General features: G+C 39.9%; 1 protein-coding gene across 5 annotated transcripts in view; it reads right to left on the minus strand.

Moving 5' to 3' along the window:
• Window positions 1-426: 426 nt before the first annotated feature.
• The window catches only part of EXT2 (exostosin glycosyltransferase 2), a 111993-nt gene continuing 87953 nt past the window's right edge, over window positions 427-24466 (minus strand). For all 5 annotated transcript variants that reach the window (XM_039537284.1, XM_039537285.1, XM_039537280.1 and 2 more), the window contains 5 exons: window positions 24132-24298; window positions 13314-13457; window positions 11873-12001; window positions 10689-10771; window positions 427-3621 (listed from right to left, as the gene is read on the minus strand). In XM_039537284.1, coding sequence (XP_039393218.1) covers window positions 3483-3621; window positions 10689-10771; window positions 11873-12001; window positions 13314-13457; window positions 24132-24298 — 662 coding nt within the window. In that variant the 3' untranslated portion in view covers window positions 427-3482. The remainder of the gene's footprint in view (window positions 3622-10688; window positions 10772-11872; window positions 12002-13313; window positions 13458-24131; window positions 24299-24466) is intronic.

Below are 24466 nucleotides of genomic sequence, written 5' to 3' on the forward strand. Positions count from 1 at the left end.
ACCCTTAATGGTGCAAAGAGTGACCACTCCCAGTAAAGTGGGAAGGATTCTGACACATCCACAGCATTACAATTAAACCATTGTGTAAAAGGGAAGTCACCCCAAAAAAAAAAAACACGAACAAAAAACCCCCCAACCCTCAATGGTATTGGAAACAAGTAAAATCTACCCTCTCTGGAGGGGTATATGGGAAGAGTTTATCCAGAGTAAAAGCTCCCACTGAAAGACACCAGCACCATTAACAGTTGTGAAGATGTTAAAATAGTGATGATTATTTCCAGAGTGTGTTGTGGATATTCATGTTTTAATACAGATTTATTTAGCAAAAAAACAATCCCTGCAGTTTTCCTTTCAGAATATTTCCACAGTTCCTTAGGGAATTGTACAGAAATCACCTCTTCTGAAGTCAAATAATACAATCAATACTTTTGAGCTTATTTTTTTTTAATATCCATACTGAACTTTTTTTTTTTTAATAAAACATACAAGCTGAACAGTTAACAATTCTCTTAATTTAATGATGGACAATAGAATCATCCCAATTCTCTCTCTCACACACACTTTGCTATTTTACAGTTTTTGAATTGTTTTCAGAAACAATACAACAATTATAAATGGGTTGGGGAAGTGGCCCTATAGACTTGACAGCTGCCCAACTTTATATTCAGTCACTTTCCATACCACAGAACGGAGACATACCATCATTAAATAGAGTTTGGAATATAAAAAACACCTGTGAAATGATGCAGGACAAAATGTGACAGGTTAATTGACATAACGGCTCTTGGGCTTATCAAGGAAGAGACACTTGCTCAAGCCCACATGATCTTGGCCATGAGGGGCTGTTGATCACTTAGTGTGTCAAACCTAGAGATCACTTTAGGTGGGTTTCAGAGAGACAAGCTGGGTGAGGTAAAATCTTTTATTGGACCAACTTCTGTTGGTGAGAGAGACACAATCTTTTGAGCTACACAGAGCTCTTCCTTGTCAGGCTGCCACCCACCACTTCTATTTCTAGGCCACCATATTCCCCTCAGTCTGAAATCTGCCTTGTGCTATAAGTGTTTGTGCAAAAGCTACATGTAACCTTTGCCTATGAACTTAAGGAGGAACTACCAGGTTGCAGCAGTTTCAAGACTGTGTGCATGGGAGAAGTTCTCTCTCTGGAACACTCCCAAATCTCCGCCATCCTGAGGTTAGCTCCACCTCTGGGGTCAGTTCAGTCACATATTCTGCTGTCATAATTTCCCTTTTAAAAACAAGCTGCTTTATGGAAAGTGAGCTGCAGTCTGTGATTCTCAAGCATAAGGACATAATTCAGACATAAACTAACAGACTCAGGAAGTAAGTGCATGTGTGGAGGCTGCAGGGAAGAACTGCTCAGCAGCAGAGAAACAGTGTTCCTCACCCAGTGGTACCCTCTGTATGCAAAAAGTCATTAGCATTACCATCATCGGGACAGCTATTCCTGCCATTGCCTACTACCATCCCCCACAGCACAGTTAGAACGTAGTAAAGACTGCAAGGTCCTAGAAACAAGTCTTAGAATTTATTGGTAATTAAACATTCCCAAGAATGAGAATTTAGTTTACAGACACTTCCTCTCACAGCTACTGTATCCCCTCACAGCTACTGTTCTAACAGGCTTCTCATTCCCAACACCTCCACTGTGTTGGGCAATGAGGAAAGTTTTACTGGGATGACACAAACAGGAAGCAGATGTTTCCTGTTTCTGGCTTGACTTCCATTTGATTTTTGCCACTGCTGCCTGTCACTCTCGAGGTGGGGGGATGAACTAAGAGTGCTAACAATTGCCCTGCTGTTTGGGGTTTGGCAGAATTATAAGAATGGTCATACCGTAACAGAGAGATGGTCCATCAAACATGATGCCTCCAACAGTTGCAGTATTGGATGCTAGTGAGGAAAGTGCAAACTGTTCATAATGCACCAAACAGATGGACACTATACCACTTGGGCAAAGAGGAGACTTCCTCTCTGGTTCCAGCTTGGGATCAGTTTATATGCTGGAGCATGAGGACTGATCATCCTTGAAAATTTTATTGTCTCTAGCGTAGACAGTTAATATTCAGATCAACTTTAACCATGGAGAAACACCTTGACCCTCCATAACAAATGTCTAACCTTTTAAAAATTATACTAAGCCATGTGTTCAAGTAAGGTCCTGTGGCAGTGGGTTCTATAGGTTAATCACAGGCTAACCCTTGGCAATTCTTCAAATGAAGGCAGCTTGTATGGGTTTGTTTGCTAAGTACACCTCTACCCTGATACAACGCTGTCCTCGGGAGCCAAAAAATCTTACCGCCTTATAGGTGAAACCGCATTATATCGAACTTGCCTTGATCTGCCGGAGTGCGCAGCCCCGCCCCCCGCGTTATATCCGAATTCATATTATATTGGGTCGTGTTATATCAGGGCAGAGGTGTATGTGTTATTAATATACTGCACATACACACACCAGCTTTAAAGTGGAATTCCTGCAGATTGAGGTGTATGACAATCTAGCCTACAGCACATTGTTTTCTGAAGAGGGTTCACATATACAAACATCCATTTAAGCTGTTACCCCAGTACATGGATATGCTATATGAACAAACAACTGTTCCATCGTGATAAGGAAGAGCTTTGGGGATAGCAAAACATAGTAAGGCCAGAAGATACATTTTATGGAGAGGAAAATGTCTTTTATATTGAACGGACTTCTCTACTATGAGTATAGCAGAAAACCTGAGATTTATACATACATATGAGAGGTGTAGTGATCGTAGGGATATCTAAGTCTTTAAATTAAGGAGACCATTCCCTTGGCTGTGATCTGCGTCAATTCCCATTGAAATATTTTTCATTTAATGCAAAAATGTTTAGCCCCCTAAACCCTACAACAAAAGATTGGATTTTTATTTTTATTTTTTAAAGAAAAACATTTATCTTGCTAAGCAAAAAAGCCAGGCAGGGATCTTTGTTGCTCAATTACTTAAAGCCAACAACTAACCTCAATGGAGGTAGGCATGCCAGCCTCATAGGGGGCAAAACAGGCTGGATACATGTTGTAGCCAGTATTGAAGGCAGTTGGCATTTATACTGGTAGTTGCATCAAAGCAAAAGAATGTGTTTAACAGAATGGGGGAGTCATGCAAGGCACCCCCTTACACAGCAAGATTCTGCTTTATTTTTCTGTATAAGCAGCCTCCACTGGAAAAAAGTGTTTGGCATTTTCAGTAGACCCAAGCATAGAGCCTGTCCTGTATGTGTGTGTAATATAGAAATAGCTGCAGTGCTCTGCATTACTGTTCTGTGTATTGTGAAGGACGGATTAATATATCATAACCTGGCATTAATCCTCTTCCGCTCAGTTATAACCCACACGATGGCATTTTCCTTCAAGGCGTAAGGCTCATCTTAGCACTGGTCATCTTTTTTTCTCTCATTGGTTTTTATACTTAAGTTTGCCTCCGAGCTGCCTTTTACAAGCTGCCAATGTTGGGGAAGCTCTTCAGTTTCTCAGGGAAGTCATCTTTGTACAGGACAGGATCAGCACGATGCTCCACCACTTTCAGGGGCATGGTCCCAAAGACAGAGGCAAATTTATTGATGCATTCGGACCTGTATGAAAAAGATAGCAATGTAACTAAGTGATCATGCCAGCTACTAGCTCCCACCCCAGAAAGAACTCGATAACCTTACCTCATGTTCTTGGAAATATTTCATCCACACTGGCTACTAGGAAATAGGAGAAGGAGCCTCACTAAACAGAGGGTTTGGAAGAGGGCTAGTGCTCTTTGATTTATCCATTTAATCACAGTGAAGAGCAAGGGGATGCTGCCAGCAACACATGTGCACATGGAGGTCAAAGCTTCCCTTCTCCCTCCCCCTAGAATTCCAGTCATTCTTAAAGCAACACATGCTGTAAAGCAGAACAGATTAGCTGCCAACACATCTCAAAGTGCCACTGGTGGGTCAAATTTAACTCATAATGAAGGTTTTGCAAAAACCATACATTTATGAAACTGAAGACCTATGGAAAAGTTTTTTCTGTTTTTTAGACTCCATCAGAAATGGATTTTCTTTACTAAATAAACAAACATTCCCCTATAAAGTTAGCAGCATTGATTGTGCTTGAGATCCTAAAAGTGAAGCAGAATAAAAAAAAACTACAAAGTGAAACTGACTAGTTTATCTGTCCATATGAAGCAAAATTGAACAGTAAAGCATCAAAATTAGTGAAAAATTAATTAGTTTCTGATCATTCTTTCACTTTTAATAATCTCAGGTGTGAGTAGCAGAGTAACAGGGAGGTGGTTTGTTTTTTTAAAGTGCATGATTTTTAACCTTACAGTCCCCCCTTTAATCTTTTCATTGCAAGGCTGGGAGTGCGGGAGGCAGAGTAAGGAAAACCTAGCTAATCTTATCTCAACCAGTGCTTAGCTAATTTTAGGTCTGTGTTTAACACAATAGTTTTAAAAAGCTTCTGACACTGCAAGTCACCGCAAGTAAGCCTCCAAGATGCTCAAGCCATCCACAAAATAAGGGGTCATTGCTTCTTTAAAAGAACAGACAAAAGAGCAGCAAGTATTTTGGCTAGAGAAACAAGCTAGGACTGTGCTCCAACAGTGGTGTGGTGCAAACAGTCTCAGGGCAAGTGTCTCCCGCTCTCCACCCCCATGCTCACTTTCAAACCCTTCTAAGGGTGAGGGGGTCATTCAGTCTCCAGGCTAGCTTTCCTGAGCAGAATTGGCCAATCACACCAACTAAGTGTGACAGTTTTGCAATGGGGTTGCTTCAGCACCACCCAAAAAACTCTCAAGACTGGATTTCAAAAGTTAATTCCTCATCTTTTAAGCCATCCTCTAGCTCCCTATTTAACTACAATAAGAGTAAACAAATGAAAACAGAGTTTTTGAAAGTGCTACATTTCTGCACAGTTGTTTTCAACCTGTAATAGTCACTCTTGTACTGGTTTAAAAACGTGGCAAGGGTTCGAAGCTAAGCAGTGCAGACGATTCATACTCTGCCATCGCCCTCTTTCCCCCCCAAAGGTGTTCAAATCCTTACAGTAGGAAACAAATGAGAAGGAGTCTGGAGGGTAAGATGGGAGCAACAGTGTGCATCACAGAACACCTGATAAACTGGCACAAATATTCTCTGCTCAGGAAAGGCCCAGGCCTGGAATAGTAAGGGAACTGTAGGTCAGGACTGAGGGACAGAGATAGAACCAGCTATCCAAAATGTGGACTAGCCAGGGCAGTTCTAGGACCTAGTTAGGGTGCACTGGCAGAGAGAGGAACCTGGGAACTAGAGGAGTAGGACTAGAACAACATGGAGTGCAGCAGACTAGGATTCAGGGTCAAGATTTTCAAAGTGATGTTTAGTGCCTCAATTTTTGGGTGTCCACTCCGAGCCACCATCAAGGGCCCTGATTTTCAGAAAGTGCCGAAAATCCACCCTCTCAAAAACTGAGGGACCCAGAATCACTAGTTACTTTTGAAAAGCTTGGCTGGGGTACATAATCCAAGTTGTGTGTTGAAGTCTTGCAGAGGGAATAGCACAGAGTTCCAGGAGCTAGATGGACTAGAAGAACTGTGTGTGAGAAGTTATACAACTGCTGTCCCTCAATGGCTTATGGAATAAAGAGCCTTTCACTTCTAGGTTACTGATTCAACAGATATGTCCTGTGGTTTATTATCCCATTAAAACAAATAGGTAACTAATAATGACTGAAAGTCATTGTAACATAGGTAATAACAAAAAATAAGGTAATAATTGGAGATATACCAATCTTCTAGAACTGGAAGGGACCTTGAAAAGTCATTGAGTCCAGCCCCCTGTCTTCACTAGCTGGACCAATTTTTGCCCCAGATCCCTAAGTGGCCTCCTCAAGGATTGAACTCACAACCCTGGGTTTAGCAGGCCAATGCTCAAACCACTGAGCTATCCCTCCCCCTCACACAGCAACTGTGTGGAGTCAATTAGTTGTCTCAGTCTAGTTTCTAATGGGCAGGGGTCCACATCATAAAAGCCACCGTCACAACTAGCACTAAATGGCAGCCCAACAGCAAAAACCAAAAGTAAATGGATCCTCTTCTCTCCAGAGGTCATCCATCTAGGTCAAAGATTAGGCAGAATGACCGAAAACAGTGTAGGGAAATCTTGCATTGCTGTGGCCCATGCTGTACTTATTCTAGGGATAGACTATTCAATGACAATATATCACATGTAACCATCATGAAAGCTACTTCATTTTTAAAAGAAATTATAAAAGGAAAAATTCAAATTAAAATCCTTTATGAACCTTCACCTTCACTCACAAAAGTCACTTCTCAGCAAACATCAGAACAAGGCGGAAGAATAGCATTTTTTTTTTAAACCAAAAAATGTGTCAGACACAAGTCACACAATGTGTCTATGGGGAGAAGTGCCTCCCCAGGAGGGGAGCTTTCATCTCCTGCATGGAGCTTAACAGGCCCAGCTTGCATTCTACAGGATCTGCCACTTCTGGACAACACAAAACAACACAAAAACCTAAAGCATTAAACATTTTTGGCTTGGAAGCCAAGAAAACAAAGTAGGTCATCTCATACAGAGGGGCAGGTGTTTTGGCTGGCTGCTTTCATAGCTCTGCACATTTAAATTAACACACGCATCTTTGCTTCCAAGAATTATTTCATCTTTTTCTTACTTTGCCTACAACACAGAATTGTGCTCAACATGAAATTAAGTTAGCATGAATTGAAAAACAAGATTTCAGTTGGCTTTTTAGCAGATTGGATCAGCCTTCTGGACAATCAAGCCCTTGAATCAATTCTCTCCCCTGTAACCACACCTAATTTTAGCATAACCTCAAAGACAAGAAAAGAGTTTAGTTTTCATCATCTAGTCACTCTTTTCTTCCTGCTGAGACTGCCAACAATGGGCCCACTCACAGATGGTTTTGCTGGGTGATCATCTGTCCTCAAGGAATAGGATGAAGATCACCAATTCTTTTCACGTGTCACTAAACAGCCACCACCTGGTATCTATGGGTCACTGTGCTGGTTTTGAAAAAGAAACCCCAAAGCAAAAACTCTGTACCTCCATTACTAGCCCTGTACACCATCCATTTCACAACAATAGATTGATCCACGGTCATTTGAGCCTGGTACTAACTTATATACCAAGACCTCCGTGTGTCACAACTTCTGCATTCCAGGGAATCAGTAGTCTGGTATGCAAATGGACCTGTTATGGAACACTGTCATATACCCAAGGGCATCATTCTGGGCACTGGACATTGCACAGTTAACTATAAGAATTGTTCTTCAAAGTCAAGGGCACCTCTCACATTTAGAGTCTCTCCTAACATAACAGAAAGCAGTTGACATATCTGACTAGTGTCTGCATGAATTATAGGTATGGATGCTAAGCCCTGAAACCAAATCAGAGTTCTATCCATTGCTAAGTTAATAGGAACTTGCACTGAGAATCCTGTGGTTTATTATCCCATTAAAACAAATAGGCAGTTTATGGGATTCCATAAAAACAAAAAAACAAAAACAAAAACCCTGCAAGTTTTTCAGCTAGCGCCCACTAATTTCAAATAGACAGTAGTAACATGGGACTACATGGACCGTGGCAGTTGGTTGGTATGTCAGCTCACACTCTTACCACAAGTAACGGTTTATACTGCTGAAGACAGGTCAACCTAAATAGTAAGGGCAATCTTTAAAATATAAAAATCAAGTATGACTATATTCCAGTTGTGTATCACCACAGTTGTTCTTCAAGGTGAAGTTGCTACATTCCTTTCTAAATTCCTCTAGCTGGATAATCAAGTAGTTTTATAAACAAGTTTGATTTGCTATTACTTTCTGACACTTTCTCCAGCTTAGTTATCTCCTCTGGTGGAAACTTAAATGTTGGGAAGAACACAGTGTGAGAGTATACTCACTAAACTGTCAGTAACATTTTACTTTTGGGACACCAATATTGTTACATGATAGATAACATATCCTTTTGATAAAATTAGAATGTTCTTTGGGACAGAGACTGCGTTTTTGCTATGTGTTTTTTAAAGGGACTAGCATAGAACCACAGATATACAAGACTGGAAGAGACCTGAGAGGACATCTAATCCAGCCACCTGAGCTGAGGTAGGACCAAGTATACCTACATCATCCCTAACAGATGTCTGTCCAATCTGTTCTTAAAAACCTCCAATGATGGGGATTCCACCACCTCACTTGGAAGCCTAGTCCAGTGCTTACCTATCTTTATAGTCACAACGTTTTTCCTAATATCCAACCTAAATTTTCCTTGCTGCAGACTAAGCCAGTTAGTTATCTGCTGTCATACATACAGTGGATACAGAGAACAACTGATCACTGTCCTCTTTATAACAGCCCTTAATACATTTGAAAACTTATCAGGTTCCCTCTCAGTCTTCTTTTCTCAAGACTAAACATGTCCAGTTTTTTTAACCTTTCCTCATTTGTGTTGCTCTCCTCTGGACTCTCCCCAATTTGTTCACATCTTTCTTAACATGTGATGCCCCAAACTGGACACAGTACCCAGCTGAGGCCTCACTAGTGCCAAGTAGAACGGGATAATTATCTACCACATCTTACATATTACAGTCCTATTAATACACCCCAGAATGGTATTTGCCTTTTTCGCAACTGCATCACATTAGTGGATCACAAACTGAATATAAGCCAACATAACCCCTAGATCCTTTTCTGCAGTAGTACTGCCTACCCAGTTATTCCCTATTTTGGAATGGTGCATATGATTTTTCCTTCCTAAGTTTTAATAGGGTCCTGGCCCAAAACAAACTCCTAGGTATTACTGCAATACAAACAACAACGATAATAGAAAAGAACTACTAAATCTATGTAGTCTATTCCTCAGCCAATACAGGATTGTTTCCTACAGTATATTTTCTAGTGCTTCATCCAGTTTACATTTAAATTTCACAAGGCTTCTATACGCCTTCCTTGAGAAATTATTCTATACAATAACAGATCTCAGTGTTAGGAAGTACTTCCTGATTTTCATCTGACTTTTTCCTTTTCTTAATTTAATCCCTCCTAGAGTAATATATTCCTGTAGCACTGTGAATAACTCATCTCTGTCCTCGGTATTTACACTCTTCAGTACCTGAAGACTGTTATATCTCTAGTTAGTCATCATTTAGCAAAGTTGTATATACTTAGCTCTTTTAATCTCGTCTCATAAATCAATCCTTCCAGCCTACTAACCACTTTTGCAGCTATTCACTGAACTCACTTCAATATGTCAATATCCTTCTAGTAATGAAGAGCACACAAATGAATAGTGTTCCAGGTGCAGTTTCATCAGAGCACTGTGGAGAGGCTCTGTATTTATTATGGTGATAAGTGCATTCAAAATATCTACAGCTAGACAATTTCCTTCCTGTTTCATGACTTGATGCCCCTGCAGCTAAGACTTGCATTGGCCTATTTTACTCCCCTATCAGCCACAAACGCGTCTAATTTGTTGTTTACTATCATCACTAGTGTAGATATCCCACGGCATTATTGCTTCCATTGTTTCTTTCTCGCATGAAGGGGAGGCATGCGTGCATTTCAGATTATTTTTCTCCAGATGTGTTTGTGACCAAATGCATTATTCCATGCAGTTGACAAAGTGAGAATGACTCATAAAAAGTAGTCTGAACATAAAATATGCAGCAGTATAACTGATCTTGGAAGGAAGGCTCATATATACTAACCACTCAGAAGACTATAGCCATGAGGCCTGCAGAGGAGACACAACAGACTAAAGAGCTCATGTGGACATGCTCGTGGTATGTAAGTGTTTCAGTTCAGGGATTCTGGCTAAATTCCAAACAAATAATTAAGACATAATATTTTATTCTCAGATGGCCCTTTATATACAAGCATCTCAAAGCACTTTACAAAGGTAAGTAAATATTTTCCCTGTTGAGAAGCTGAGGCACAGAGAGCTTTAGTGGCTTTCCCAAAGTTACAAAACTAGTCAACTGCAGAGTGCAGAACAGAACTCAGATGTCTTCTGATTCCTAATATTTTCTTCTAAACCCTTTACAAAACTGCCTCTCCAAATACATCTCACCTTTCAAAAATAATTCTCCCTGTCATATAATGTTGCAACCACTGTTAAATAGCTGCCATGTTCAACCACACAGGTGACTGCACTTCAGCAAGAGAAGTGGGCTTTGGGATCTTTGGCGAAAAGAGATTGTATAAACACCAGTTATTACAGCATCAATAACACTTTCCCTTTATCAGTCATTTTTATCCTTGTTAGCCAATTGCTCTCTGACAGTTTATCAACTTCCTGTGTTTTTAAAAATGTTTGAATGCTCATTACATTTAAATTTCCATCATAAAATGAAAAATTTGTATAAAAAATATTGTTGGCAACCTAAATTTCATACAATCTATGTGTTTTACAACCAAGCTGTTGAACTGGGTGCCCTTTCAAAACTCTTCCTTTAAGCAGATTACTTGTCACTACAGATCACGTGCAGTGTGCCCTATTGCCCATTGTAGGAATGACCAGATTTAGAGAGCAATTTCAGAGTTCAGGAATATCAACAGTGTGCACTTTTAGTCCTAATTTCAGAGAGACCCAGAAACTGGCCCTGGGAATCACAGTGAGGCACCCTCAGCAATGAAAGGAGGCCCACTCACCTTTCCACCATGTGTGTCTGGTCCAGCGACAATCCATCTATGGCTGTGCATTCTGGACATTTAAACTTCTTTCGTGGGGTCACCTGCACAAAGGCACGACAGACGTCATCGACAGAAGGGATATACTTTCCAACCAAGGGAATTAATAGCAATGCCTCTGAACATGCCTGCAGTGTAAGTCGAGCACTCTGGAAAACTAAAAAAAAACGCCATGCCATTCCCCCATTCAGCTCCATCTGGCCCGGCTAACTGCAAAATTCACAGGGGCCCAATAAAAATGGTTTGGAGGGGTTTTGCCTTCTGTAACTAAAAAGAAGTGGCGATGACAAGCTCCTTAATTCCTGTTTAATGACTGTTTTCTCACTGCCAAGGTCCCTGTATAAACACCATTTGTTCTTGCAGCCATAACAGTGATGAAATATAGCTTCCCATACTTCACCGTAACCTTAATCCAACAGACGCTCTTTTGCTCACTTGAGTTAATAGCTGACTGGCAAACTCTGCAAGACTCTCCCAATTGCATTGAGGTGCCAAATTACTCTACAGTGCCCTTGTACAGCTCACAAACTTTTTCAGAAAAAACACACACACTTTATCTTCTAAAGACTTTTCTAGGAAACACAGCCACCAGTCCCGGTAAATGATGACAGACAGGCGGGAAAGCGGACCTTGCTAATTGAAGTAATGCCTGGCAGCCTCTAAATCTCATTCCAACTTGACACACTTTGAAATGAATGTACAGAGTGAATGCCCAGACCTGAAAACATGTCGAAATATGTCAGGAAATTAATTCAGGGATAAAAAGTTCATTTAAAACTGATCTTGCAATTAACATTCTTGCAATTAACATTCCTATAAATCAGCTGTTGCCAGTCACGATACACAGGGCCAGGATTTTTTCCCCCTGGCAGTCTCAAAAAATATTTTTTTATAATTTAACCTATCCACTCTGTGTAGGCAGCCTCAATGATCAATAAACAATCCTGTGTTCCCAATTGGCATGCTAGTCTCAATGAACTGGGCTATTCCTACTGTGGAAGGGAAACAACCATTCCAGAGGTAAATGAGAGGAAGAAAGCAGATAAAGGAGGATATTCAAAACCCACTAAACTAAACTTACATATCAATTTGTGACATTTTTGCGTTAGAAAGATACATCAGATAAAAGTTGCTGAAAATCAGACCTTAATAACCGCTTTGCCAGTAACATTTGCCACTAGAAAATTCATGGCGATATCTTCACAATTCATGTGGGCGTCCACCCAGTTCTTGATGTCTCCAGGCATTTTGTAGGTGTAAAGGTAGTTAAAATACTGCGGGATAGAAAGGTGAGAGAGAGAGAGAAGAAAGGAGAATGCAACTTTAAATACAATTACAGTGACTGCTCGCCTGCAAAATATTCCAGTTATTGGGAACAGTAGACAACTAAGGAATGGAATGTGAGCAAACCCTGCTCCTCACAGTCTAATGGTTGGAGCTGCATTTGTGACATTTAAAAGTGAAAGAATTGCTGCTTCCTTTTAGCCAGTCACAGTTTTAGCCTGCTATGCACAAAGAGAGCCATCTTTGTGTGCCTAACAACTATGCTTTCTTTACCACACCATGTGTAGAAAAAGGAAATATTTCTGCATTTGCTTTTCTTCTTTTAAAACTTTAATTGCAATCCTATATTCATTGTGCAACAACACGTCCCACAAACGTTTACTATTTAATTGTGTTTTTCTATAAGTTCACCAAAATAGTTCTAGACAGAATAGTTGTTTCTATAGCCAGAGCAGGAGAATACAGTTTTAGGAAGGTCTGCAACTGGTGTTTGGATTGCTCTAGAAACTGTAACCATAGCCTCACAAAATGAACCCCAAACAACAGAGCTACAGATCTGAACAAAAGATACACCCCATCCTTTTAAATATTTAATATGGTGATTGTTGAAGTCTCTTTTGCACCTCCATGCGCCTTGCTCACTCTTAGGGTGCCTGCACCTTCTCACTTTCTAAGAATGCACCAGGTAATATTTTGTGCCTCTAGAAAAAGGTGTATAGAGGACATCACTGACAAAAGACAACAAAGAGGAAAAGGGGGCAAACATTGGAGCCCAATTTTCAAATAGGCCCAGTTTATTCTGAGTGGAAGCTGCTGAGCCCTTCTGAAAATCTGGCCACTTTATTTAGATGGCCAAGTTGAAGAGCATCTCTTTGAAAATATCGTCCTTTATTTACAAACACAATTGCATTGCCATAATTAGGGTACGATTGCAAGGGTGGCTTGGGGGTTGAGAAAGACATTTGAAAGTTCATGTATAAGTCAGGAGTTTCCCAAAAGTTGTATATTAAATTGCAAGCTCTTCAGGGCAGGGAGCACATCTTCCTCTATATTTGTACAGTACCTAGCTCAATGTGGGTGCTATCATAATATAAAAAATACATTGATTTTTCATTTTCTTTCCTATTTAACCCCCCCCCCCCACACCATTCACACAGTACCTTCCTGTGCCATCAATATTATACCACTTTTAAAAGTTTTGCAATGCCATCTATAGTAAATGACCAAAAAGGCAGCACACTAAAACTTATAGGACACTGCGTAGTCCACAAGCTTCCTAATTATCTTGGAAATCAGTGCTACCTTGTGATAAAAAGCTGCTCCAGTAAGCACCATGGAGACTTCATTGGTCCACTCTGATTCATACTTCCATTTGTTCATCTCATGGTCCCACAGATGCAGGCGACCTGGATACCCAACCAGTCTGTCGGGAAACTCCCGCCAAACCTGCAGAGAGTAATAGAGGTGTTAAAGCCAGCAGTGGCACAAAAAGTGAGCTAACTCACTTGAGACGATTCAGGGAAGCTACTAGAGAAGTTACAATTATAGGTGTTCCCTGGACCACTCCACCAACTCCCATAGGGAAAAATATTCAAGCAAGTGAGGCAGCCTAGCATTTAGATCTTGGAAGAATGCACTGTACATTTATGGACATGTGTTGTGTAATAGCTGTTCAGTCCCCACGCTTTGTACAGTTCATCTTGCTTAGTAAACAAAAATCTTTTGACGAGTTTTTATAGCTCTGAACAAGAGTGTAGCTATTTAACTTACATTTTTTACACACATTCCCATCACTGCAAATTCTTTGAGTTAGGTATTAAATTCAGAAGCTAGGAATGGGAAAAACCTATTGGGTTCCAATCTATTAGGGTTCTTTCTCTCGGGCCATTGAAGGATTGTTCTTTATTTTCTACTGCTTTCTCCGGTTTAGTTTTAAATGGCCCAAGAGGCTTCTATCGTTTCCCTTAGAAAATTATAACACAAACTAACAAATTTCTTCATTAGGAAGCTTCCCCTGACTCAACCTATTTCTGCCCCTTCATTTCCTCCCATTTCTTCCAAGCTCCCACGTGCTTCCTTAAATGATCCTAACAGCTTCATCTTTCAAACTGCTGCTACTCAGTTCATTCTATGACTCTAATGTGAGCATTTGTGACATTAAAATTCACAGTGCTGGAAGAAGCTTCTATTAAGAAACAAGGAATTCTGAAATAATGAATGTCTGGGAAAGAAATACACGTAAGTAACTGTTTTATTTTGAATTTGTTTTAAAAGAACCCGACATTTCCAAGTGTGGATGTGGCTCTTTAATTAATGCAAGAAGACAGGAAAACAGCACCAATTTTCCTGTTAAAGGGAACACAACTGTTCTGCGCAAAAAGAGTTAACATTGTTTAAGAGCCAAGCATGGTTAAAATGAAACTTTACACATGGTGGTTATGGCTACAACCTAATCTGCTTTCAGGAGTGACTTTGGGTCTAATACGCCCCTTTCCTTTAACAGGGACATGTTCAAAAGCTACATGTTATATTTCTTTACATTCTTTAATGTGTGCTTTGGGGAAGCTATTGCTACATGACAGGCATCTTTGCCCTTGACTTGTTCCAGGCAGCTGGATACAATCAAGATACCATCCTTGTCACTTCATACATTACTCTGCAGCTGACTACAGGATCAAACACAAGTGGGCAAGAACAGGGACAGGGCATCATTAATGCAGCCCCCGTTCTACACGATGCTGGCCACATTAAACAACGGACAATTTCCCAGGAGGGGAAAACGGATACAGCGTTCAAATTATTTACTAGGAGCAAATACTAGCGAAATTTATGGGATTTTGTATTTGCCAGTAACAAAGGTAACATTTATTTTGTGCTACTAATTTTAACCTTACCGCAATTTTTTATCCCAGTGAGTGTCAGACCCACTTGGATATGGTGCCTAACTATTAAATCTTAAAATATAGTGTAGGGCCACAAACATTTCTGATTCAGATTGGTGGGGTGCACATGCAAACTAAACCATTTGTGTCCAGGTTTCACTCTTTCTACATGTCAACAAGGAATTCCCTTTAACTGCTTCATCTTCATTCCATAGGCATTCCATCTTCATTCACCCATAAAGCTGGATTCATAGCAAAAGGGTTATCAAGAGTTCTATTTCACTGAAAGCCACATTGTGCAATTTATCTGCAATTCCCTTAGTCAGGGCACCTCGTACATGTCAGTGCCTTTTAACTACATGACTTGGACTGTAAAAACTCTACTAAAGTATTTGGGAAATGTAAGTAAGATAAAACAGTCAGTACTAGTTCTTGATCGGTCTCTTATAGGCTTCTACTGTAGGTAGATTACTACTATTTTACATTTCTATATCCCTTTCCAGTCAAAGATCTCCACACATTTTACAAATATCAGTGATTATAGTTTTGGAATTCTCCCTAGGAGGAAGATTATTATCCCTATTTTACAGATAAGAAAACTTGCCAAAAATCACACAAAAACCAGGAACGAAAATCAGATCTTCTGACTCTGACCAGTACCTTAACCATAGGACCACCTTTCCTAGTCATTACAGGGCATGATCTCAGTAGTATCTAAGTAATTATGTAAGAGATCTCTCTATTAGAAGGCTACTGCAGGCAAAAAAATGGCTTTGGGAGCTTTATAGCTCTCAAGAGAGAAGAGGCACTCAAGTTTTTGTCATAACTGGGTGTCATTAGCTGATAAGGAACTATGTGACTGTCAAAGAACCCAACAAAGGCTTAAACTACATTGCACTGCTTCTTTATAACATAGCTTCAAAATATTAACGCACAGCAGAACAAGTATATAGCTCACTTTCCCTCCAGAGTCATATTGCACCTTTCCTAGGACATATATTTTTAATTATTACAATTTAAATTTAAAAAGCCCTACTATTAAAATACCAGCTCCCCAACCATTGAACTGCACCACAGCCTAAGCTATTGAGGCTCAGCAAAGGATTTGAGAGAACACAGCAGATTTGTAACACACACAGAGCTAAGAACTCCTGTACAAAGAATGACATGCATATTGAAGGCAGCTGAAGGAAGGATTAAACTCAAGGGACTGCAGTGCCCTTGTAGCACAGGAAAGGCTGCTTCATATTCCTTTTAGCTTTGCTGCTCCTTCAGAGAAAGATTTGCTAAAGTCCCACTTGACAAAGTAAAAAGTAGGTTTTTATGGATGGTGGCTTACAGTCTCTTAAAAGCACCAATGCAGGATGCACCACTAGCCTTCTGGCCTCTGGAAACTGACAGCTTGCAGCAGCTAAAATATATAACCCAGTTGTTTTAAACAAAGATTGCTTTTAAAACTACTGCTAGTGAACTCAATGGAAATGTTGTTTTTCCCCTAATGTTCATCAGTAGTTCATTCGATGGCTGTCCTTGGAAGGACTCCAGATAGCTACCTTCAATTCATAGCCCAAATCAATCCAAGTAGTTCCACAGCCAAGTTAATACATCCAGCTTCTGTTTCTATGGGAGATTTCACAACAGCTTATACTTAACCTTATACTTAGTATTAATTTTGTATTACCAACCTTTTTTGATCTGAGAGTTAAGCTGCCATGTATCAATCTGCTAGGAATCCTTGACACTTTGGCTTGTGATCTTGACATTTCTCTAAAGATAAGGAAGGTCAGGCTTGGATGGGAGATATTTAAGAAATCCTTAAGTGTTGACAATTCAGTAGGGAGAACTCATCTCACTAGTCAGCACTGTTCCAATGTTTCAGCATGATAGAGTATGAATGCTTTTAGACATGCCATCTTTCATAAAATCATAGAAATGTAGGGTTGGAGGGGTCCTTGAGAGATCATCCAGCCCATCGAGATACAGTAGGACCAAGTACACTTAGACCAAAGGTTTTCAAACTGTGGGTCGGGACCCCAAATTGGGTTGCAATCCCATTTTAATGGGGTCACCAGGGCTGGCGTTAGACTTGCTGGGAGCCGGGGCTGAAGCCAAGCCCGAGTCCCACCACCTGGAGCTGTAGCCCTTGGGCTTCGGCTTTGTCCCCTGAGCATGGGGCGGTGGGGTTCTGGCTTTGTCCCCCCAGCCCGACCCGGCGTGGCAGGGCTCGGGTGGGTTTAGGCTTCGGTCCCCCTCCTGGGGTCATGTAGTATTTTTTTTTTGGTTGTCAAAAGGAGGTTGTGGCGCAATGAAGTTTGAGAACCGCTGGTCTAGACCATCCCTGACAGGAATTTACTCAACCTGTTCTTAAAAACCTTCAATGAGAGAATTGCACAACCTCCTTTGGAAGGCTAGTACACTGCTTAACTATCCTTATAATTAGAAAGATTTTCCTAGTAAACCTAAATCTCCCTCGCTGCAGATTAAGCCAGTTACTTTTTCTCCTACCATCAGTGGACATGAACAACTGATCACTGCCCTCTTCATAACAGCCCTTAACATATTTGAAATGTTATTGGGTCCCCGCTCAGTCTCCTTTTCTCAAGACTAAACATGCCCAGATTTTTTTTTTAACCATTCCTCATAGGTCAAGTTTTCTAAACCTTTTTATCATTTTTGTTGCTCTCCTCTGGACTCTCTTCAATTTGTCTATTTTTCCTTAAAAGTGGCATCTGGAACTGGACAAAGAATGCCAGCTGAGGCCTTGCCAGTGCTGAGTAGAGTGGGACAATTATGTCCCACATCTTACATATGAAATTCCTTTTAAAATACCCCAGAATATTAGCTTTTTTTGCAACTGTGTCACATTGCTGACTCATATTTGTGATCCACTGTTACCCCCAGCTCCTTTTCAGCAGTAATACTGCCTACCAGTTATTTCCCACTTTGCAGTTGTGCATTTGATTTTTTTCTTCCTAAGCACAGTACTTTTTACTTGTCTTTACCGAATCTCCAATTTGTCAAGGTCATTTTGAATTCAACTCCTGTTCTCCAAAGGGTTTGCAACTACTCCCAGATTGCGGTCATCCACAAATGTTATAAGAATACTCTCTATTCCATTATGCAAGTCATTAATGAGAACAGTGAATAGCACTGGACCCAGGACTGACCCCAATGGGACACAATAGATACATCCCCCAGTTGACTTCAAACCATTAACAACTACTTTGAGTATGGTCCTTCATCCAATTGTGCTCCCACCCTAATAAATTCATCTAGACTACATTTCCATGGTTTGCTTATGAGAATGTTAGGTAAGACTGTATTAAAAGCCTTACAAAATCAAGATGCATCACATCTACAGTCTCCCCCTCTGCACTAGGTCAGTAACTTTGTCAGAGGAGGAGGTGTGGCATGATTTGTTCTTGACAAATTCATGTTGGCTATTCCTTATACTCTATTATTCTTTAGGTGCTTACAAACTGATTGTTTAATAATTTGCTCCAGTATTTTTCCCACATATTGAAGTTTGTCTGACTGGTCTATAATTCCCTGTGTCCTCTTGGTTCCCCCTTTTTGAAGACAGCTACCAAATCTGCCCTTCTTCAGTCTTCTGGGATCTGAGTTCTCAAAGATCATTGCTAATAGTTCAGAGATTGCTTCAGGTAGTTCCTTAAGTACCGTAGGATGAACTTCATCAGGCCTGGGTGACTCAAATACATTAACTTATCTAAATAATCTTTAATCTGTTCCTTCCCCCTTGCTAATATTAACTGTGTTAAGTCTCTGGTCACCGTTAACCTTTTTAGTGATGACTGAAGCAAAAGAGGCATTAAACACCTCAGCTTTCTTGACATTATGCACTATTAGCCCTTCTTCCCTGCAAAGTAGAAGACTTGCACTATCCATCTTTCTCTTGCTCCTAATGTATTTATAGAACCTCTTCTTATTGCCTTTTATGTCCCTTGCTAGTTGTAACTCATATTGTGCTTTAGTCTTTCTGATTTTGTCCCCTAGATGCTTGTGCTATTCTTTTGTACTCCTCCTTAGCAATCTGTCCATGTTTCCACTTTTTGTAGGATTCCTGTTTGATTTTCAGGTGAATAAAGAGCCCCGATGGAGCCATATTGGCCTCTTACTATTCTTCCTATCTTTCTTTGGCATCAGGATAGTTTGCAGATGAGATTTCAAACAGAAGTTCTGACAATCTGGGCTTATTAAAGATCTTAGGGTGTTTTACATAAGAACAGGATATTAATCCAAGTGTCCAAGCCTAATTCTAAAATGAGTGTTTATGTTAAGTCTAGCTAAAGTGCCCTCTGTAGTTTCACTTAGATACAGCGTGCTTTACTTCTTGGCCCAAACTATTGTGTAGTGTTGTGGGCAGTAAGAAAACAGCTGCCACAGTCCATTCCAGAGGTGACTTGAGTGATTTCTTCTTGTAGGGCACAATGTATGAAAGCTGCTATTGTAAGGAAGATATCAGCAATGGATGCACCAAATTAAGAGTTTTCTGATCTATTTTGGAACCAGTAGCAGAAAGAATAAAGTAGTTCCAGAAGAAGGCAAGATAAAGTGCAGTCATATAAAAGTGAAATGCTGTTGCTATCCTATGTGGATTAAGGACAATGCAATAAATCAGGGCTCTGTATCTTTCTCTCTCACTCCATCGGCAGGCTTTTCTCGCTAGCGTTGCTGTTAAACAACATAAATAAGAATCCCAGACAAAGACAATGGATGCTTTCCATGATTCCAATTTTCAAAAAAAAATTTAATTGCAACAAAATCTTTGTGAATGGTATGGATCCAGAAGAGTTAGTTTGGAGAAGTCCCACGAGGTGGCATGTAGGTTCCAAACTAACATAACATACGGATCTCTTTTAGAAAGCAAATGGTTACATGATTCCTGCTTTGAAGGGGAGAAAGATTGTACTAAGAAGAACTCTTTTAATACGGCAATCTAAAACTTTAGATAAGATCACTTTTTGATTAATATGGATGTAATGGGTATAATAAATTCATCAATGATCAGGCCATGATTTTTACTTTTGAAGTATGGCAGAAAAATTGAAACCTTCAAAGTGAACCTTGGGGCAAGGCAAGAAGACCATCTAACAGAAGCAGGCAATATGTTTACAATTCCAACCAACTGTGGCCAACTCTTTTTCCTAGGTGCATACAGAGAAAATGAAATCTGAAAAACTTCAGAGTAAAAATAGCTTGGAGGGAATAAAGTAATTCCATTTTACGTTATGTTTTTCTTATTATTTTAGTATTCAGTGGTTATACAGTACTTTAAAGTTGTAAAGTGCTATATATTTATTAATAAGTCCTCCCAAAAATCCATGTTTGGAAACTACTATCCCTTTTTTTACAGATGGACGAACTGAGGCACAGAAAGGTGAAGCAATTTGCCTTGAGACCACACAACAACCCAATTGTATCCTAAAGAGCAGGCTCCAAGTCCCTTGCTCAAAAGTAAAAATCAATGGATTTCCCTCAATTTTTTTTAAATGATGATAATCTGAATATATTTAGTTTCTTGACTTTTTTAACAATCTGCCTTGAAATGAAAATAGCAGAGGCTAATGAATATTTAGAAAAGTTGTCTCGTTCTGTTTAGCACTTTAGTTTGTCAGTGCCTCTACTTTGGTGAAATTTTGTCACACACGTTTCTACAGAGATCCTATTTCAATTTACAATATTTTAGGTATTCCTACACCTCCTTATAACAGCAGCAGACAAGAGCAGCTTGCTCCTATAGTTTTTACATTATGTAATAAATCACTGAACTGTAAAAGTTCACTTTTAACAAGTAAAAAATGTCTGACATTGAGTGTTACTATAATTTTTTATGGCTGAAATTGTATGGAGATCAAAGTTGTGGGGGTTTTGTTTTGAGGTTTTGTTTTTTTTTTCTTTTAAAAGATCCTACTCTAGACATCCACATAAGTCTGTGTGACAGAGGGGTTTTTCCACATGTTTAAAAACAGAGTCTCAAAGATGAGGGGAGAAGCGAAGAAAGTAACTAAATGTCACGTTTCCAAATGCTTCTTGTGCCTGAAGCAGAAGCAGACATACTTTTAAAAGAAAACTTTCTTGTAACATTATATGCTGCTACTATTCCCTCTGGATTCCCCTGCAAATGAGTCAAGAACTCAAGAGATACTTTCCTGGTAAAATACATAAACAGATAAATAAATTATCACAGGCTGAGGACAATTTAAACATCTGGTAGCCAGTTCAGGCCTGTCAAGCAAGTCAAAGACACTCAGGGCCAGAGAAGATCAATCTGCAGTCCCTGATTTCTGGGCTGGAGAGCAGGAACTGCATTACCCATGGCCTTAAGAGGGAAAATTGTAATAGTAAAATAAGTTACCATACTTTTGTATGATTCAGTATTTTAAAAAAAACAAAAATCTAGTAATCTAAAAATATACTGATTCAAACTAGCCCTGGGTTTGTTTCAGTTACATGTTTGATAAGGTATTTTACTATTCTATCTACATGGAAGTGTATTAAACTAGAATGGTTTTACAGTTGAACTGGGGGACTGCAAAATATGTCTCCCAGACAAACAGCTAAATTCACCCATGCAACCTGTTACTCAGGCAGTCCTGCAATCCAAGCATCTGGCCCACAGCAGGCAAATAAGGGTTTCTCTACATGCAGAATTACTGTGCAGCAAGCCAGGGTGTAGATCTACAGTACACTAGCCTGCCGAACACTAAGTCACCTACTGTGCGCTAGAAGTTTCCTAGTATGCTTTGCCATACTGCTGTTTCAGACATGGCAACTCACCACACAACAGCCTAGTGTGCTATACAGTTACACACTGGCTTGCCATTCACTAAGTCTCCATGCAGACAAGCCCTGGCCTGGATAACATGGGCTAATGGTTAGAGCTGATGGGGAGTCATGAGCACCTGATTTAAATTCCTGATACTTAGTAACTGTAAACTTGAGGAAGTCATTTACACTACTTTTTGCCACAATTTTCCCCATGAGGATAATAATCTCCTAACATGGGGGCATAAAAGACTTAACACCTGTGAAGTGCTTTGTTATATAAGTGTAAAGTATTATTTCTGTGGATATGCACACTCCTAATTTTTGATTCTCATGATTTCTTGCTGAAATATAACTTAAGATCACCTGCGGTAGTGACCATCAGTTAGAGTCTTTAAACAGAAGCCCTCAGAGCTTTGCACCACCAGTAGTAAAGGTTCATTTTAGAACTACTTAGGAAACTTTTTAGATTTTCTTGAATTTATTTTTGTTTCAGTTTGAGCCAGACTTATGGTGACATGAGAATTAAACTGGTAACGGAGGCAGTGTTTATACCGCACACCAGTCAGAAGCTCTGTTAACATGACATTTTTCTCCTCTAAAACTTTCCACCATTACTATCACCAGTTCAGCCCCACAGCTGGTAGCAAGAGTAGAAGCACTAATATAGACAGGGCTCTGATGGCTGCCAATGATATCACCACTTTGCTATCTAACCCTTTTCAGAACAGTTCTATGCAGCACAGTGTTTAAAATGCTCAGGGCAGCAGACTTCCCTATGACGGAGATGAACTGTCATTAGCAAGGGGGGGGACATCAAGGGGAAAACGTAGTATAGAAAAGACCAACATGGCCATGAAGAACCCTTCCCACAATTGTCTTCTTTTAGTTCTCCTTTCATGTCTCACATACTAACGTGTAACTGTTACACTCTCAAGGGACCTATTTCCCTGTGAATATATATGGCACTCTGTCTCCACTACTTTAAAAAAAATTGTTATTGTTTAAGTCAACATATCTAAGTTTCCACAAATAACTTCTTGAATCCAAAACTGGTAATTGGCTAAAAGTTTCTCTCACTTGGGGAAGATTCACATTACAGGGATACTAAAGTTATACATCTTGACAAAACCCTATGGTAGCAGGTTAGATTAGTAACAGCGAACAGATTGCAAGATTTATTTTGCTTTCCAGTATTTTATGCTGTTTGATTTTGTTATTTCACTCTGGGCAATGAAATTAACTCATCCGTGTCACAGTCTAGCTCTCACGCATTAAGCCCAGAGTAATTTTGTCTGGACTCCCCATTCTCCAGCAAAGTGTAAATAATACATACATACATTTAAAAAAAAAAAAAAAACAACAACAACAAAAACCCACCCTCCTTTAAAACCTAAATTTCAGAAGCAAGTGAAACGGACTACTTCCCTTTAAATGTGTGGTCATTTTGACAGATGACTCAGGTACAGATTTGAAAATTTCACCTTCCTTCAAATGCCATGGCTAATTGATTTGGACTCTATTTTTCTATTTGTTGATACCATCACTGTAACAGCAGCCACTGCATTCTCACTGCCTCCACCATGTATCTTGTGCATCTCCCATTTGACAGCCCATATCAATCTCCCTTTTTGTTGTGCCACACCTCGTGCTAAAGCACTTTCCCCTCAGGAGGCCTTTCCTGTTCTTAATACTTAACCTCTGGACCTTGCTTGTCCACTACTTCATACAGAAAGGAGGTGTAGATAAGGTAGTATCCAGTGGAGCAACTGCTGGCTACTGATCTAAGAGACCAGTAAGAAGAAAAACTTCCAGTCACATTTGATTCCCATTTGTTAGAATAGTTCAGGTATTATGTTTACTGAGAATCATTCATTTATTTGAAGGTGCTTAGCTGCTAAAAATATTCTAGAGCAATGCAACAATATTTATTTCTATTGGTCACAGAACAAATTGTCACAGCTGGACCCACCAAATCCAAGATGAGCAGTAATACAGAATGGACACGTGAACCTTATTTACTGTGAAGCTCTCCCATAGAAACAGACCTGAGGTATTAACTTTGGCAAAACCTCTGTGACTTGTCATGCCAATAGAAGTTACTGAAATTGAAGAGCCATAGACTCCATTCCCACCTAGTAGGGATTTCTTTTGTCTAAAGTATACAGAATTTTCTGGAGACTCATGGCACTGACAGGCCATTTACAAGGTATTTACTGTTGGCTAAGAATTTTCCCATAGCTAAAGGGCTTTTCAAAAAGTCATGAGCCCCCAGTCTTTTTTAGGCCAGATCCTCAGTTGGTGTAAATTGGCACCGATTTACTGAAGTCAATGGAGCTATGATGACTTATACCAGCTGATCATCTGGCCCTCTTCCCTATGCAATACTTATATATAAACACAGTGCTAGGCAAATAGCATAACACAGTGAGGAAAAAACTAATCCTCTTACCTCATAACCAAACTGCAGTTCATCAGAGGTCAACATGATGATATCATCATCAATGGCCAAGACTGCCTCCGTTTCAATCTCATCATAGGGGAAGAAGCGGTTACTAAGCTTGTTTTCTGTGGTCTTCACAACCTTCAGTGGAACCCGAATCTTTGGCCATAGAGAGTCTGAGGAGAAACATTAAGAGAAGAAGTAGTCGCCATTAGATTTTGATTCTTATTAAGACTGCGTCCCATCCTCACCTTGATTTTTCCCTCCATATGCTAACCCCTCACAAAAAGTTATGGGTGTTTGATTTATACAGTAACTCCTCACTTAAAGTCATCCTGGTTAAC

This window comes from Mauremys reevesii, linkage group 4, assembly GCF_016161935.1.
Source record: "Mauremys reevesii isolate NIE-2019 linkage group 4, ASM1616193v1, whole genome shotgun sequence".
Classification (NCBI taxonomy): Eukaryota; Metazoa; Chordata; order Testudines; family Geoemydidae; genus Mauremys; species Mauremys reevesii.